The sequence below is a fragment of the Aplysia californica genome, unplaced genomic scaffold (genome assembly GCF_000002075.1).
Source record: "Aplysia californica isolate F4 #8 unplaced genomic scaffold, AplCal3.0 scaffold00267, whole genome shotgun sequence".
NCBI classification, from domain to species: Eukaryota; Metazoa; Mollusca; class Gastropoda; order Aplysiida; family Aplysiidae; genus Aplysia; species Aplysia californica.
The window spans coordinates 286,974-305,792 of NW_004797537.1; the positions used below are offsets into that span (position 1 = coordinate 286,974).

General features: G+C 37.7%; 1 protein-coding gene across 2 annotated transcripts; it reads right to left on the reverse strand.

Annotated features, from left to right (window-relative positions):
• Positions 1–2,211: 2,211 nt before the first annotated feature.
• Positions 2,212–18,804, reverse strand: LOC101857723 (leucine-rich repeat-containing protein 69). 2 transcript variants are annotated; one of them, XM_013083997.2, is made up of 10 exons: positions 18,586–18,804; positions 16,389–16,515; positions 15,668–15,740; positions 12,823–13,018; positions 11,583–11,654; positions 8,876–8,977; positions 7,497–7,537; positions 6,910–6,960; positions 3,555–3,693; positions 2,212–2,968 (listed from the first exon to the last, which is right to left on the reverse strand). In XM_013083997.2, exons 1-10 carry the CDS (start codon positions 18,760–18,762, stop codon positions 2,858–2,860), a joined length of 1,089 nt encoding a protein of 362 aa, XP_012939451.1. In that variant the 5' UTR covers positions 18,763–18,804; the 3' UTR covers positions 2,212–2,857. The 2 variants fall into 2 exon arrangements, with proteins under 2 accessions (XP_012939451.1, XP_005101046.1); XM_005100989.3 differs by lacking the exon at positions 6,910–6,960.
• Between the last annotated feature and the right edge of the window lie 15 nt (positions 18,805–18,819).

Consider the following 18,819-nt stretch of genomic DNA (forward strand, 5'->3'; position numbering starts at 1 on the left):
AGACAACTGCCACAGCTGACAAATTATTGTATCTCAGGATGTCAGTGACCACCCGCAACTTCCTCAAATACATGAAAATACTGATGGGGGATTACACTCCCTTGTATACCATGTCATGTTCATCTTCAATTATTGGACCATCTGATTCAGATGCACAGATTTGTAATATCACAGCCTTAAATGTTCAAAATAAAGTATCACAGATCTACAATACAATGGGAGAAGGGAAGGGAAATTAATATGGTTTTGGCTCAGAAGGTACATACGGAGTGGGAGTTTAAAGACAGAAGACAGCAACAGAAAGATGCATGCTGTACAATAGTATTACTGCACACATGACATTGCATTGTACAGGAGCTATGAGAGTGTAGCACATGAAAAATAAGTTATATGTACATGTAAAATAAACAAAGAAAACATGACTCCAAGTAACTTCAGGACAAGAAAGAATAATCTCAAACGTTTGCATAGCAAGAGCTGCCTGATTGTGTGCATTGTCACTTAAAAGACAAAGCAATAAATGCAAGCCCATTTATCAGCAGTTCTCACAAAGCAGTTTAGGTGTTATGAAGTACATAACTTAATAAAGCTTTATTTGTCTATTGCTCATGCAAATCTGAGAAATAGTGATAATTTTGGTTGGCTTATAGCATAGCCCTGACAAGACGCAGAATGTAATGTGGGGGAAAGAAGAACCACTTGTCTATCCTAAAAGAACACTGCACTGTGAATATCCCTCTGCAACACTGTGAATATCCCTCTGCAACACTGTGAATATCCCTCTGCAACACTGTGAATATCCCTCTACAACACTGTGGATATCCCTCTGAAACACTGTGGACACCCCTCTGAAACACTGAACTTCTGCTTTATGCATTCCAGCAACATTTGTGAGGCAGCGTGGTGGAATCAGGCTCTCGTCAAAATGATCAAAGCGAAGAAACTTGCATTTTTCCACAGGTTTGGGAATTTTTATCAAATTTATGTTTTTGGGCTCAACACCTTTCATGTCCATTAAAGAACTAATTTCTGTGAGGATTTTTCTGAAAAACATTGATTAAAAGCACAAAAAATGTAAATTTTCTGTTACCACCGACTCTTAAGCTAAGGAAATTAACTAATCTTTGGCGGCCATTTTCTCACAAATCTTACCTCCGAAAACAGGTAACCCCACCTTCTTCATTCGCAAATATCTCGACTTGTATTCAAGATAAATGGATATTTTTTTCATTTAAATAAAGACACGTAAACAAGCTATAAGTTGGTACTAATAACTCTACAAGCCCAAAAATTGACGAGAGCCTGATTCCACCACGCTGCCTCACATTTATTGTTGCCAACTTTGGTAAGGACAGAATCCAGAACACAAACATTCAGGTTTACATGTAAATTTTTCATTGACAAATTCTGTTGTATAGAAAAACTTGTTTGTAAACCAATGTCCAACAGTAAATGCCAAAACCCCCCAAATACTTGACTCTTACACTGTGACCAACACAATGTACAGGCTCTTCAATAATTAAGCTCAGTGCAAGCCAAGTGTCAAGAACTAAGACGAGATAAGTTTTTCATTTCACTCTGACTGTTTCCAGTAAAAAGTATCATCTCAAATGCTTCGTTGTCAAAAAATGGTATTATATAAATCTAGAGAACAATTAAGGCCTTTCTTCATCATTCCTTGCCTGTCCCTGTTTATGATGTGACAAAAGCTGTCATGAAGACATGAAATTGTGAGGCAGCGTGGTGGAATCAGGCTCTCGTCAAAATGATCAAAGTGAAGAAACTTGCATTTTTCCACAGGTTTGTGACTTTTTATCAAATTTTTGTTTTTTGTCTCAACACTTTTCATGCCCATTAAAGAACTCATTTCTGTGAGGATTTTTCTGAAAAGCGTTGATTAAAGTCACAAAAATGTAAATTTTCAGTTACCACAGACTCTTAAGCTTAGGAAATAACTAATCTTTGGCAGCCATTTTCTCACTAATCGTGCCTCTGAAAACAGGTGATCCCACCTCCTTCTTTCGCAAATATCTCAACTTGTATCCTACATAAATTGATGTTTTTTCATCTAAATAAAAGACCAGTGAACAAGTTTCAAGATGATACCAATAACTCTACTTGCCCAAAAATTGACGAGAGCCTGATTCCACCACGGTGCCTCACAATTATACTAAGAGTAAGAGGTGAATCAGGGAGAGGGATTTAAGGAAATTTTTTTTTCGTGACCCATACCCTGATCCAGGGTGAGAAGCATTGATGACAATGAAAACCTGTCACATGAAGACTAAATCTCCTAAACTTTAATACTTTGCAGTCACTTGGTGCAATAATGCGCCGGAGAAAATTATCCGGCCCAAGAAGTCCTTTGCAGTCGCTCTCCTGGCTGGGTGACCAGATGGTTTATTTTGTACTGCTGGCTGTGTGACTGCAAAGTGTTAACCTTGAAAATTTTTATCTTTAAGATAAACAAACTTTGTAGGCCTATGAATTTACAAATTTCATATCAAAGTGAAGAAGAAATATTGTTGTTGCTTCTTTAAATTAAAGATGAATGTAACACAAAGCCAGCACTCGAATAGCAAATGTCAAACTCCTTTGGCATCTTGAGTATAGATGCAGGAAACAAAGATAATCTGTGTCTCAAAGATGATAAGAACATTGCTTGTTATGCTGATGAAATCTGTGTTCAAGTAAACATGTGGTAGTGTATAAATAAACCCAACGGCAAATAACAAAGCATTATCTCATTTCAAGTTAAGTGATATATATATCATTGGACTGTAGCAGGTAAATACACTGGTGGGCACAGAAGCAGCAAATTATGGGACATCAAAATAACGTGAAATCTTTTCTTTTCTCAGGGAAAAGCAACACCATAATAATTGTGCCCTGCAGCGTTGAAACAACGGTATGAACAGAGAAGAGCCCGCACAGGAATTGAGCCTGAGATTGAGGTCAACTTGAGGTCCTGTTGACAGAGTGAGAAAGCAAGCTGGTCAGTCATGAGACAACATATAAAGAACAAATATGTTCATTCATAGCACTACTTATCGTTTAGGAAAATATTTCAAACATATGTTTAAAATAAACTCAAAACGTAAGAACGCAAAACAGGAGAACTCAAACAAGCTACTGGATTGTTCCACTCAAACTAAAAAAAGATTCGGCAGTTGTATATTTTGTGGCCACAGTCGCATAGTTGTCAAGGGGCTGGAATTGTAATTTAAACAGAAATAGAACTTGTCAGTATGTCATTATCTCAGAGCCTGAAAAATGACAATTGGCCTCCACGCTTCTGAAGAAGCTGCCAATGTTTTAGAATTTTATATTTGTAACAAATTATAAAGCTCATAGATGTTACCTTTGAACAGGGATATGTGCTATGATAAAAGCACTCTGACATATCCTTCTTCACCTTCAGACAACATGACTTGCCCATTCTAAGGAATTCAACAAAAGCGTGTAAATATTGACCTCTATTGTACATTTTGATTTCTTCTACAATTTCTGTGTTCATATCTAGGAGAAACCTATTTTCTCTCCACAGGTCTTACCTCTTTGGCATCCACAAACTTCACACATTCAAGCCACGTGTTCAGGAAAGAATCTCCACAGACTGCACATTTACTTGACTGAGCCAACATGGTGCGGATGTCTGGATAATGACGTATAGCCTTTCGCATATACGACCATCTAAATATAACAAAAACAAGTTTATTAAAACCTCTTTTATATATAAAAAAAAATACTTATGTGAATGACACCCCCCCCCCCCTTACACACACATACAAAGACAAAAACAGAAAAAAAGAACAAATCACCCTCACACATGCATACACTCGCATATCCATACACATACACACGTATGCATGCCTCTTATATACATAGGCCGATACATATATATGTACTTCTGCAAAAGAAAAGATTAGAAAAATGGCATGCAGATTTAATAAATGTGCACTATAAAAAAGAATGACATTTGTAAAAGTTCCACTGTCAGAGTTGAAAATAAAAGTTTTAAGAAAAAGTTCTTTTGTGAAGACACATCGTCGATCCATTTTTGTGAAAATAAGAAATAAGCAAACTTTCCAGAACAAATCTGCCGTTGAAAACAAGTACATCAATTACAGTAAGGTACGCTGCTGAATCCATTAGAAAGAAGAACACATGGGGTAAAAACAGTGGTGGAGTGTAGTGATGGGCTAAAGGGCTTGAGCACCACCCACTCCCACTCCACCCCCCGAACTCTTTCCCTCCGTAAATGAAAGTTTCCTCTAATAAACAAGATAATCAGTTGAAACCGATAGAGCTGTTTCAGAATTTTCCGCCTCCGCCTTTCGTTGCATGTGGTGAACACATACGCTTGCTCGTTTATCCAATCACTGTGGTCACCACTTACAACAATGGTAACCTAACAGCCAATCAAATGTATTTAGAGCTCAACAAAGGATGAGCCCATTCCCACAGTCCTTTCTTTATGAAACTCTTCTTGAAAAATGGTAAAAGAAACAAACGAGAGCCCGCAGAAACTGTTGTTAAAGTTCATGACACACTTTCCCCAGAGGCCCAGTGCCAGTAACCAAAACACGCTCAAAGACCCACGTTTTAGGAATGCCTTAATTTCTGCGACCCCACACCTAATCCAGTTACTGTTGTAAGTGTGCGCTAATGCGTTTAATTAATTAATTAATTAATTATTTTTTTGGTAAGTGTTTTATGGCACTCGCAACTGTATAAGGTTATATGAGCGCATTTGCGTGTGAAAGTGTGAATGAGACATACTCACACATATCTGGAATGTCCTCTGAACCAAGGAAATCTTACCTTTGAACTCTACCCACCCTGATTTCTCAGCCCCACCCACATTTAAAACCACCCACAGCCACTGGGTAAAACCTTGTTGCACTTCACCTCACCTCAAAATTTATTCCAGATTAGTAGAGCATGTCTCTAATGTATTCTGTCAACATAGAGATTTTTTATTTAATAGATGGAAAAAATATTGATTCCTAGAAATTGATCTGGTGACCTTAATAAACAAAAACTTGTGGGGAACGCTTATTAAAATGTGAACATTGTGATAACAAAAAGTGACCCCATAAAATCCACAGGGCCTTCATGAACTTAACTGTCAGTCAAATCTTTTCCTCATGATACAGTTAATAAATACATTTTTATAAACATAACAAATGTTACAAACCCTCTTATTTCCAAAGCTGAAGTTACAATCCCCCCCCCCCCAATCCCCCACACTCCCAAAACATGAAAGAAATTTGAGACTGAACATAACCACAGAAAAGAGGTCCCCATTTTGTGTTTAGCACACACATCTAGCAACATCTATGTTTGGAACTAACTCTAAGAGTCAGCACAAATCTATGCTACAAGTACACTAGAATACAAAACCTGAACATGAAGAAGATACCATGAAACATCTTATATATTGATAGCACATGACGTTCAATTACAGCTGGTACATCCTAGACATTTCCTAGATAGAAACTGAACCAGGAAAGGTAAACAACAAATGAAGAGAATTATCCAAGAGCCCGGACTTTCAGCAGGCACTCCAATTATTTATTTGAACTGAATTAATACTGTAGGAAAACAACTCTAATTAAATATCTATTTATATGCATTATGTGCACATGCACCCAGACTATCTGTAAGCTAAACATGAAAAGATTTGTCATTAAAGATTGAATAAGGCATCTTATAAGAGCAAGCATTATGCCAAGGAGAACTTTATTAATGCTAGCTTTTCTCTTTTTAAACAACTAGCTCAAAGCTAAACAAAATCACGTTCGCCGAGTAAATACAAAAAACAACAACTATTATCACAGACAGAGAACACATGCTGAATTATGCTTGTACTCTAGCAATGCCATTGAGAAACAAGCAATTTTAACCCAGCACTGTTTTGGGAGTCATCTTTGTTCTTGCAACACAAACCGCCTACTTGTGAACTGCTTGGATGATCATTTATAAACTCTTTTTTCTTTTCATAGATATTTACCAGTAATATTAGCTCAATAAACTCATTATTTCTTTCTGCAAAGTTCTACATTTCCTACAAACAACCCATATATCTGATAAAATAAGATAAATAATGTTTTTCTATCTGTATAGAATTAATGTTTTAATGAATGTTTCTAGTTACTCACGTTTCAACTGTATTTTGACTGTTCGTGAATTTTTATTGTATTGTATATTTTTAGTGAACACATTTTCAACTTCACTGCGAGACTGTTTTTCTGGTATAAAATTTTACACATATGCATTTATATTATATGTATAATACTTTGTTTTACGTACACATTTGTGTCGATTAATTTTTAAGATGTGATGTCTTTTTCATTTTAATGCGCATTGAGCATCTTTTAGGAAATGGAAATGCGCAGTATAAATGCTATTTATAATTATTATTATTATTATAAAATTCAAGAGCAACCTTAGTGAAAAGCTCTAATGACATATATATATGGTGCTTTGTTTCTAATTTGGGCACAAAAGCCCCTGGAGCAATTACTCATAGTTGAACATTTTCAGCTCATCAAAATAAACTGTCAACAGAAGTTTTAGCCTGTTAATATCTTAAGAGTTTGATTGAGTTTGATTTAAAGACAACAGAGCATTCTAAATGGTTATCTTGTGACTGAATAATAATTAATTCATCTTGCTTGTCAAGACAGCAACCGTTTCATGACACTATATTTGCCACTCTTTTTTTTATCCTAACCTCTCCATGCAAGACAAATTACACAACAAAACTATAAATCCTTTATCATCAAGGCAACAGTCCTAGTGATACAAGACAAATTACAGAACAAAACTATAAATCCTCTACCATCAAGGCAACAGTCCTAGTGATACAAGACAAAAGCATTCTCAACAGAGGTGAATAGTTACTCTTCAGGGTCTTCATCTGATGATGAGTCTTCATCCCACGATACTTCGTCGCTTGAAAACAGCAGGTAAGTAAAGTCAAAAGACTTCAACAATTTCATTAAGATACGATTGTAGATGTCCCACAACAATTATAGCCTTGTTGTAGATATTTTGTCTTTCTAAAATGTAGGAGTTTTAATAACTTCTCCCCTTCCATTGAAACTGACACAATTTCTAAGAGTTTCATATCCTCATTATGTGTTTACGCTGAAAGTGTACATTAGCTTGACTACAATGAGTAACCATTGGGAAAAAAAACAGCCATTCAAAATTGTTCAAAGTTACTTCTGCGTCTTTCTAAACCGGATCCATTGTACGCAGAACTGTGAAATAGTTTCCTGTAAACTATATTAAGAATAAAATTTTATCCTAAGTACACTAGGGTCTTGTCATTCCATCTTCAATTCAAAAGAGATCCCTTCATTTCAGCTCCCTCCGTTTTTTTAATGCAACTAAAAATTTTCCAGATCGGTGAGCAATGGATAATCCATTTGCTTGACCTCTCATAATGTTTGCAAACAAATGGTATAGAAGAAATTCAAACTTACCTGTCCTTTAGTTCTTTCATAATGTATCGAGCGCTCAGCTCCTGTGAAGCAGAAAATCAACATTCTAATCAGTTAAAAAGAGCACAAGTAAAAAGTTATGTTCTTTATGGATAATACAAGCAGAAGTTTTGCATAGCTACCTAAATTTGCTAGAAAGCAACTTTAAAAAAATAATGCATTTCAATATCTTTTCGTAAGCTCACCAGTAGGCCTACTTTATTATCCATATATCTTCTAAAACTGGACAACATTGCACGATGCTACCAATGCATGCCAAGGAAAGCTTTGCAGAAATGGGCAGCACTTTTGACAATGATTTAAGCACTTTACATGAATTTTCTCCACTTCACCCACGTGGAAATGGGTACGCGGCCATGGAAAGTAAAAGATCTTGTCAGTATGTTAGTGTTTTAGCACCTATAAATGGCTGCTTGCACTGAATGCTTCCCAGGAAGTTAAGGTTGTTTCAGAATGCTCTCACGTCTGCTGGGGTAATAGTATAGATTGTGAAGCGCATAGAGCTTGCTGTAGAGTGGGGATTTGCGCTATACAAATGCTATCTATTATTATTATTATTATTATGATTTGATAGCCTGTCTTGCAAATTTGGGAAACTAGATCTCTCCCACCAAATTCTTTACATTTCATGAAGAAGATCACGACATGTACTCCCTCAAAGAATGTCGTCAGTCTGTTCTTATCCTTGAATTATGATGTTTACCTCTCAAATCTCATGTCAAACTCAGGTTCAATTCCAACTTAGAACAGGCATGGTAGGAGAATGGCTTGAGTTTTCAGACCTTCTCTCCTTAAGGATGTTGGACTTAACACAACTATTTCAGTTTTAAGTACGTTTAGCACAACACAGAAGTTTGAAGTTATAGTATAAGGCAGGTCAAGAGAGACTGCCCGGGCAAAAGTAGAAATCAACCCTTACTCAAACATAAAGAAACATTTGGTAAGCAAGGACACTGCAATCTGGTAGTCAAAAAAAAGTAATTTTCGTGGAATCAGGTAATTTTAGGTGCAAAGCTAAGGAACCTACTGTGTGTATATACATATGTCCTGGCATAGCAATAAAATCTTTATGAGGCCTCATGAATCATGAGACATTATTTTCTCTCAACTGAAAGTAAAAATCACTAATTAAAAAAACCAACAAAGAAAACAAACAAACAATTCAACAACAAATAAACAAACCCAAAACACTCAATCCACTACATGCCACATTTTACAGACCCAAAAACTCATTGATAAAAAATTTGGCCTGTGTGAGAAATGCTTCGACCACATTTCTCTTAAATTACAAGTATGCCTGTACCCAATCATGAGATAACGAGGGAAAACACATTCACCTTCTGAAAATTATGACAACTTACCTTGAGAGACAACACCTCCTCTTCTTGCACAGAGTGCACAGGCATGTTCTGTAGCAGAGGGTTTTCTTCGCAATATAACTCCTTCAATGGCAAGCTTGACAGCTGATGAGAATGAGGATAGATTTTTACTTAACTTGTATAAATTGACCCTTGAAAGCAAGTTGTTACAAATTTGTTAAATTTGACAAAATTTAGCACGTAAAAAACAACACGATTAAATTACATACAACATTGAATTATACAACTACAGTAGTCTCCGCCTAAGATCCCACCGCTTACGATCCCGGTTCGCCTAAGATCCCGCTGTTTTAAGAAAACAGAATTTTTACTATACAAAAGTCACCCTTAAGATCCCGCTCTGATTCACTCTGAAGGTCTACATTCAGCTAAGATCCCGCATTTCAGATCATTATTTGCGGAAAAAACCCCGGGCGGGAGAGCCGATCAACCAAGAGTGAATATTTGAGATCAATAAACTGTCCGTCGCATCAAAGATCAGCTACTATCGTGAATGTGATCACATACACGTTGTAAAACTCGATGAAGCAATACAATGTTTGCCCAGACGGGATCACACCGGGGTGTGAACTGACCGACACGTTTGTTTTCCCCGAACATCTCACTCACACCTGAGCTATCCCCCTGAACTTACATCACTCGCTGGGTGGGTAGGGCCTACACGTTCGCTCCTGGCGGGATCACATTGAACTGTGAACTCTTCCCTGACCATTGGAGAAGTTGTTTCTACTCCCGAATTTGCGAGACAGACTGAATTTTAATTGGTGAGTTCACAACGTAATGGTGTGTAACGACAAAGGCGGTTGGGGGAGATGGAAAGCTATACATTTTCGACAGGTAAGGGGGAGGGGAGGGGCAACTTGATAAGCGTAGATCTTGAGCCTCATGATAGGATAATAAGTGAAAATGGCACGCCTCATGCCACTATGCACTGTGATAGGTCATCAAGGTTAACCACTCTTTGCTCGCCATATGCCATAAACCCACCAGGCGGTCACGTCAGTTCATTTTAGAGTGGAGGGAGACCATTTTACCGATTGTAAGCCTTAACATGGGTCACCATAGATTCTTCCCTGGGTTCGTCGGTTAAGATCCCGGTTCGCCTAAGATCCCGCTTTTCCTTGATCCCGAGCACCGCGATCTTAGGTGGAGACTACTGTATAAGGCATTTTTGAGATTAAAAAAAAAAAGTAAATTCAAAAGGCTGTGATTTTTATATTAGGGCCTACAAATTGCAATGAAAAAGCCATAATTTTCAATAATATGAGTCATGACGGGGTGGAACCAGGCGCTCGTCAAAATAACGACATCGGAGAAACAGGCATTTCGCCAAAAATTTGGAAATTTTCCTCGAATTTTTGTTTTTTGGCTCAACACCTTTCATGCCCTTTAAAGAACACATTTCAGAGTTGATTTTATTGAAAAACATTGATTAAAGGCATAAAATATGTAAATGTTCAGTTTCCACGGACTCTCAAGCTAAGGAAATAACTCAACCTTGGCGGCCATTTTCTCGCTAATTTTACCTCTGAAATCAGGCGACCCCCACCTCCTTCAATCGTCAATGTCTTGATTTATATCCAAGATCAATTGATATTTTTCTCATCAAAAGCAAGGCAAATGGATAGGCTTTATGATGGTACAAATGACCCCATCATGTCTCAAAATAGGCGAGCGCCTCATTCCACCGCATCGTGAAACATATTTCCTCAAAACAATAATAATAGTAAAAGCACTAGATACAATTTTCTTTTCATGGGTTGAAATGGTGGTTTATGCCCATGATATCATACTTTTACTAAATATGGTGAAAATAAGATAAGAGATAAGATAAGATAAGATAATACTTTATTATCCCAGAGGGAAATTTTCCTTGGCTGTACAGGACCGCAAAAACACATGCAGGTATACAAAAGTTTTTTTAAATCATATATATTACTCTCATTAAAATTCAATATGAAAGGAGAAGTAAAGTTGACAAAAAGTACATTTACATCAAATGCATCATTCAACCACATGCAGGAATTTAAATAAGGAAGCCTCATTGCCTGCATTTCATTCAGCTACTGTAACATTACGTAAATCAGGAAAACAAACATCACCCATAAAAGAATCTTAAGATAAAATTAAGAAGAATATTTCCAAATTGTACACTGCAAAAATGTCCTACATTATCTACAGGCATACTTACGCAGCTGACAGACAGACGGGAGACCAAACACACACACAAACACACCCACACACACATACATACACCCACAAATACATAAAACAAATATTTATCATTAAAATCCATTTCTGTAAGAAGTAATATTGGGAAACTATAAGTAGACAGACTCTGGGGACTCTGGGGTGGATCCTGAAGAGGGGGGGGGGAGCAGAGATGGACATGTTCCGACTGCAGTGACCCCAACACAGTGGACAAGTAAGGACAAGTAAGTAAGTAAGTACTATTGGGTAGCACAAAGTTGGCCACCTTACTTACACTCACACAGAGGACAGTTGTGAGGGTAACACTTTTCTATGTGTTATTTCACACCACTTGTACAGGTGAAGTAAAGCAATATGAAGCATTTGAGAGAAAACCAGACTTTCCAGAGGAATTTGTATTCTTAATTTTTAACAATAAGTGTTGAACAAATGTCAGATTTCCACCTAATTCTTATCTTCCTTATGCGAAACATCTTACTTCAGTTGGGAAAATGCGTAATTCATTGGCAGCCACATCAACGTATCTCAAGTTGTAGCATTTGCCCAGTCCCTGCAAAAAAAGACACCCAACAAAGAATCTTTAAACATTTTTAGAAGATCAGTAAATTTTTCTTTAGTGTGTTGGAGGTACAAAAAGTAATATGGAAAGCAGGGGGAAAAGGTAAAAGTATCAAAGGTATCGAAGTTCAACGAAAGAAGGATTAAACACTACGGACTTTAAAAATAGAAACCCCCTGAGTATGAAGTTGTAAAATACCAGCACATTTCTATCAATACGAGCTATTGCAGCAAACTGATTCACTATTATTCTTGCCATAGTTGGGTGCAGGACTGAGTGAATCAGACCCAATTTGATTTGACCTAGTTGGGTGCAGGACTGGGTGAATCAGACCCAGTTTGATTTGACCTAGTTGGGTGCAGGACTGGGTGAATCAGAACCAGTTTGATTTGACCTAGTTGGGTGCAGGACTGGGTGAATCAGACCCAGTTTGATTTGACCTAGTTGGGTGCAGGAATGGGTGAATCAGACCCAGTTTGATTTGACCTAGTTGGGTGCAGGAATGGGTGAATCAGACCCAGTTTGATTTGACCTAGTTGGGTACAGGAATGGGTGAATCAGACCCAGTTTGATTTGACCTCAGTGCGATGCCTGAATAGGCTGTACAGTCATTTGTGCTTGGTGCTTTTCTGGACTGGCCACCATTTGACAAAGCTGCAGAACTTCTTTACACTTCAGTGGAAGCGCTTAGCTTTTCCTCAGCAATGAATTAATCAAAAAAGAAATTATCTTGTCTTTAAATAATCCTATGAATAAAAGTCCAGCTATATAAACTCGAAAATAAATGCAGGGTCCCTGAGCTGTTACAACCTCAACGGAAAACCCCCCCCAACCCAAACAAAATAAACTTGATACCAACAAGAACAAAAAGTCCATTCCTTTTCCTTCATGGATGAAACAATAATTAGTTATTGAATTTAGCTGCTTTGACAGCTAAATGCATAAAAAAACTCTAAAGACAAATAAATTTAAGAACCATAAAACCCCCTTAAAAAGAACTTATACATTTTCTGCACCTACACTGACAAATCTGCGTTTTGTTCTTGAAATAGTCCCACAGCTGGTTATCCAGTAGGTAATAGAATACGTGGATTTATTTTGAAACAAATGTTGTCCTGGAGGGTTGGGGGTGAGGGGGGGGGGGGGGGAGCATACTCGCCTCTGGTAGTTCTCTGATCCTGTTCCTCTGAAGGTGAAGCTTTTCAAGGCTGACTAGATACCCAACTTCCAAAGGTAATGAGGTCAGTTTATTCCCAGCTGCATGAAACTCCTCCAGAGTTGTTAATGCACAGAACTCTATGGGCAGCTCAATCAATTCATTGTTATCTATTGACAAATGCTCAATGCTGATCAGGCTGAAAGGCAACAAAAGAGAGGAAACAAAATTTCTGATGCGAATTATAGAAATGCATGGGATTTTATAAATCATCATCATCATTGCCTTTCTCACCCTGCATCAGGGTATAGGCCACGGACAAATACCTTCCACTTTTCTCTATCCTGGGCTAGCCTCTTGATGTTATTCCATGTCTTCCCACTTTTCTGTACCCTTCATTGTTCCTGCTGATGCAGAAGCTTCTCCGTCTCCCAAGATTGAAAAATAAAAAGTTGTGTTTGTCCGTGTTTCTGTAACTTACTGTTTTTTACTGGGTTGGGTAGTTGGCCCTCCGCAAACTGACACTTTTCAGGTGGCCAGACCTATGCACTTTTAGTCGCTTCTTACGACCCGCAGTATCACGGCAGGTGTATTCTTTGCTCCCCCATAGTAAAACTATGGGGCCCCCCACCAGCAGGGGTGGATTTTATCAATAGTAACCGAAAATGTAAATAAATACATGTATAAGCAAAAGGAAAACTGAACTAAATGGACCTGACACAAATCTCGGGATCATGTTGCAGATCATCATCAGCCTCTTTCTCCCCATGCCTGAGTACAACCCATTAACAGGGCTCTCTTTAGATTTCTGTTACGGGTTTATAGTCTCTCCTTCAAGTACTCTTTGGCCTTCTTTCTTTCTCTTTCCTTGTGGATTCTATCTTATGGCTTGGAGGATTATGTTTGTTTCCAGTTTTTTCAAGGTGTGTCCAACTCACGTTCATTTTTCTGGTACTGATTTATAAAATTTCTATATCTATTTGAATTTCTGTAGATTTTTTTGGGCAAATCTGTGCTAACCGTGGTTGCTTTCATGATCCAACAGACGGTAAGCAGAAATAAGAAAGACGGCATCCTTGTTTCACTCCTGTATATATCTGGAAGCTGTTGGTAATAATAATAATTGCATTTATATAGCGCATATCCATGCTCAAGAGCATGCTCTATATGCTTTACAACCATTATTATCCCAGCAGACCCTCTGAGAACACCCAGAAACATACTCGGCTTCCATGGAAGCATACAGTGCAAGCTGCGGATTTCACGCGCTCAAACACTATCAAACTGACAAGATCTTTCACTGTCTATAGCCGGGTACCCATTTCCACCTGGGTGGAGTGAGGAAAATTTGTGCAAAGTGCCTTTCCCAAGGACACAACGTCGGGCCCCTGACGGGATTCGAACCCACGACCTAACGATTGCGAGTCCGAGAGCTTAACCAATAAGCCACTGACTGGTAAAATGACCTTCGAGGACGACTCTGTAGCTGTACCCTTGTAGCATTCCTAGATTAGTCTGACTAGTTTTTATGTGATGCCATTATGATGTTTTAGATTTCTTCTTTTAATTTGAAGAACTTGCTCGTTGAGAGTAAATAAGCTGTCCCTCCTCAGAGAATATGAATATTGATGTGATATTTTAAAAATGCTAAAAAACAAAACAAATTCAGTCTTTACACACAGTTTTCCAACAATCCTCAAAAGGAGAAGTACACTCTCTTTTCCACTAACAGTCTGCTACTCTTTTTTTTAAAGTGGAAAGACAATGGACGTCAATGGTAAAACACTGTTTGCATGAGAGAGAACCCTTGGAAAAACATGACAAAACTTAGAGAACCCTTGAAGGACAAAAAAATATTGTCCATAATATGTGAAGCCTGCTGACAACAAGAGTTACTTCTTGCAACCCACAAATGGAGATACGAGCCAAAAAAAGACACTAAGATCAAATTTGTAGATTTTATATGGAATAAAAGGAAGTGGATATTTATACGGCAGGCTGTCGAAAAATCGGAAGTGATAATTCCACTACACATAAATTCAGCCAATCAGAACATCTGGACTATTTATAATTAAGCCTATAATCTCTTTTCCATAAGTAACGCATTATTATATAGAGAAGACACCTGTATGTTTAGTTAACAATGTTTATCCTTTGCTATCATTTTGTGCATTATGGACAATGATGAAATGTTTTGTGTGATTGTAACGAGAGTGAGAGATGCACAATATATTTTGTGCAAGAAAATGGAGAGAAGACTTTTTTTTCAACAGAAAGGTGCCCATTTGCGGATGGGATTGGGTTGGGTCGAGTAGGTATGATCACCCAGCTTGTCGCCTGGAAAACAAACACAATTCTTGCATTGATACACTTCAAGCACAGCCTATGCCGTCGAAATATCAATTCCGATCTTTAGACTCAAGACGGCATACCGTATAGGTATCACTTCCGATGTTCAGACAGCATGCCGTGGAAATATCAACAACGATTTTCAGACGGCATGCCGTCGAAATATCGCTACCCATTTTATATTGATGTCATATACTTTATGTCATGTATAACATGCCTTTTATTATTAAATTCATATAAATTGTAAAAACTTCACCTATAAGCGAGATGCATCTGTTTCCATAAGGCTAAAATCCGAGAAGTAACTCATTTTGTCAGCATGCTTCACATATACTCTTCACTGTTTTTGAGTTTAGAACCTCACAGATATTTTTTCCTTTTCTAAAAAAAAGCATTTTAAACCCATCCCATTCACATTCATCTATTTCCAACACTAACTGCTCCTTCCAGATGTCTCATTCCAAAGTTCTAAAGTTACAACAAAAGGTCAGCTCCTTACTTGCAGATTTCAGGAGGAAGCTGCTTCAGTTTGTTGCCATTGAGGTTGAGAAATGTCAAACTGCGGAAGCCGTCTGCACAAAACAGAAAAATCTCTAATATTGTTAGTAAGAGAGTCAATCTATCTAAATTCAAGCAAATACTTTGAAAATTCACCTAAAAATTAAAAACAATTTAGCAGAGCATCCTATCCTTACAGGAAAAGGAACATTACGATGAAAATGGAAACGTTCATACAAATATTCGATCAATGCTTTACAGTGGAGCAGAACTCACTTAACCATAAACTGATTTCTTTTCCTAAAAGATAATATGTTGACTTAAAAAACAACAAAAACAACAACAACAGGTTGAATTACATGAAGTATGATGTAAAAAAATAAATAATCAGCTGTCTAGACTATAAGGTACCTTTCCTTCTCAGATTATAGGTGACAATCTTCAAATTCCCAAAGATAATTTTTTAATGATAACACTACCATGTAAACATCTTTCATATTTTATCACCACGAAGAGCTATAACATTTGTTCACATTACAAAACTTTAAAAAATTGATTGCATAAAACTGACAATCATATCAGAATTCTATACGCCTCTCACCCTTTCTTTCTTGTGACTTTAAAGATATAATACACTGAAGGAGAGGGGGGGGGGGGGGGGGGGGGGGGGGGGTGTTGGCTATGTATTAAGTTATAAATATATTGCAAATGAAAAGTCTTACTCAGAGAAGAACTGTCTATGTGTGAAATGTTGTTGCCAAATAGATGTAGCTTTTCAAGGCTGTGGAGATGCTGTAGGATGGGGGAGAATTCATCCAGGTCATTGTTTCCAAGATTTAAGACTTGCAGCTGGTGATGCAAAATACAACAATTAAAATGATTATAAGAGGAGAAACAACTCTGATTGTAACAGTAGCAGTAGTCAAACCTTTTATCTTTTAATTTCAGATAGCTCTGCTGACTACTTGTAAGATGAGGATGCTTTGCTCCTTAAATTCAAATCAATCCACAGCAAACAACTATACGGAATATCAATTAACTTGGCAGAGTTTGATCACAAAACAAGAAAATCATAGACTATTATAATTGCTAATTCAACTTGGCTTTAAATTATCAGAAGTAGGAGTTTGACTAGATTCACCAGTAACAAAAACAACATTTGAGAGGCAGCGTGATGTAATCAGGCTCTCGTCAAAATAATCAAAAAGTGAAAAAACTTGCATTTTTCTGCAGGTTTGTGAATTTTTATCAAATTTTTGTTTTTTGGCTCAACACTTTTTATGCCCATTAAAGAACTCATTTCTGCTCGGATTTTTCTCAAAAGCTTGGATTAAAGACACAAAAAAAGTAAATTTTCAGTTACAACAGACTCTAAATAACTAATCTTTGGCGGCCATTTTCTCACTAATTTTACCTCTGAAAACAGGTGACCCCCACCTCCTTTTTTCGCAAATATCTCGACTTGTATTCAGGATAAATGGATATTTTTTTCCACAAATAAAGACAAGTGAACAAGTTTTAAGATGATATCAATAACTCTACATGCCCAAAATTTGGCGAGAGCCTGATTCCACCACGCTGCCTCACATTTATTCCAACTTCCCAAGCAAGACACACAAACGACTTGAAAGTTCATATTCAGACTGCAGGGCAGGAACTTAAAGCAGTCTGAGTTTGATAGATCCTAAATATAAAATTATGATTTGAGCGTTTGGCATATTTTCGTTTGGGTTAAAAAACAACAACGAAGTGAACAGTATTTAGTAAATTATTTAGTAGTACAGTAGGTATTCAGAATGGACACAATATATTTCAATTTTTTTGTGCCATTTTAATAAAACATATAGATCTATACAACATTAAATCGCACAATTTGATACAATGTCATAAAATCTAGCCTACCTCACATAGCCTACAAATTTTACACAAAGCTACAGCGAGCACCGATAGCACACCTCTGTGATTGGCCCAAATATAGATGACGTATTTCCGCCATTTATTTTTGTCGTTTCTCGGGATTTCCCCCAAGATTCTTACGTTTCCCTCGCCAGTCCAGTTGACTAGTTTTCGCCGTGTTTTTTTTTTTAGGTATTAATTTGTGTTATCTTTTATAAACAATCTCAGCAATTCTCATTCCATAAATTTACCTTCTCCTCAAAGTTATACACACACACACGTACACACACACACACACACACACACACGTACGTGCGAACATGCACACACGCAAGCGCGCGCACACACACACAAGCGCGCGCACACACACACACACATGCCCGCGCACGCGCACACACATCGCAAGCAGTCAGCCATGAAACCAAGTGATGTGACCCATCGGATTGCGTGCTAAGCGGCAAAGAGGGCCCACCACAGTGAGATCTCGTCAACTAGCAAGGGAAGCCCAGGAAGGCAACAAAAATAGACGGCGGAAATATATAATCTATATTTCGGTCAATCACAGAGATGTGCTAGGTGCTCGCTGTAGCTTCATTAAAATTTTACTGGGAGGAATTCCGTAGGAGCGACCACTATATATGAAATAAGAGTAGAAAGTAGAAAGGAGAGTTAGGGTTTGGGGTAGGGGTAGGGTTTGGGTTTGGGGTAAGTGTAGGGATAGGGTTTGTGGTAGGGTTTGGTGTATAGAGGTAGGGCGTAGGATTAGGAGGGCGATTGGGCGGGTCCTCAGGCTCAGGGTTAATTAGGACAGGTCGTCTTCTATATTATTATGTTTGTCGGGTTGGTCGTTCGTTATGAAAGTCCTCCCATTTTACAAAAAAATAAGTTGAGGTTATAAGTATAATTACTACCAAGCACTTAGGCTAGGCTTACGCATGAATATGAACCTTGCCTGTCATGACTTCGCATCATGTCTCTGAGAGAGAGCGAGATGATAGGGCTAATAAATATAAAAAAGCATACCTGAAATAAGTGACACAGTTCCTTTGGTAGTTTTTTAATCTTATTATTTTTCAATTGTAGCTGACAAATACAATCTAACTTTCCGATAGCCCGCGGTATCTTTACAAGATTTTTGTTGCATAAAGTAAGCTGTTTTGGTTGTGATTTCAAAGCACGGATTAGAAGTGTGTCCGCCATGTTGTTTATTGTTGCTCCGTGACGCTGTAAAGCTTGGGTTACTTATGATTTCGCACT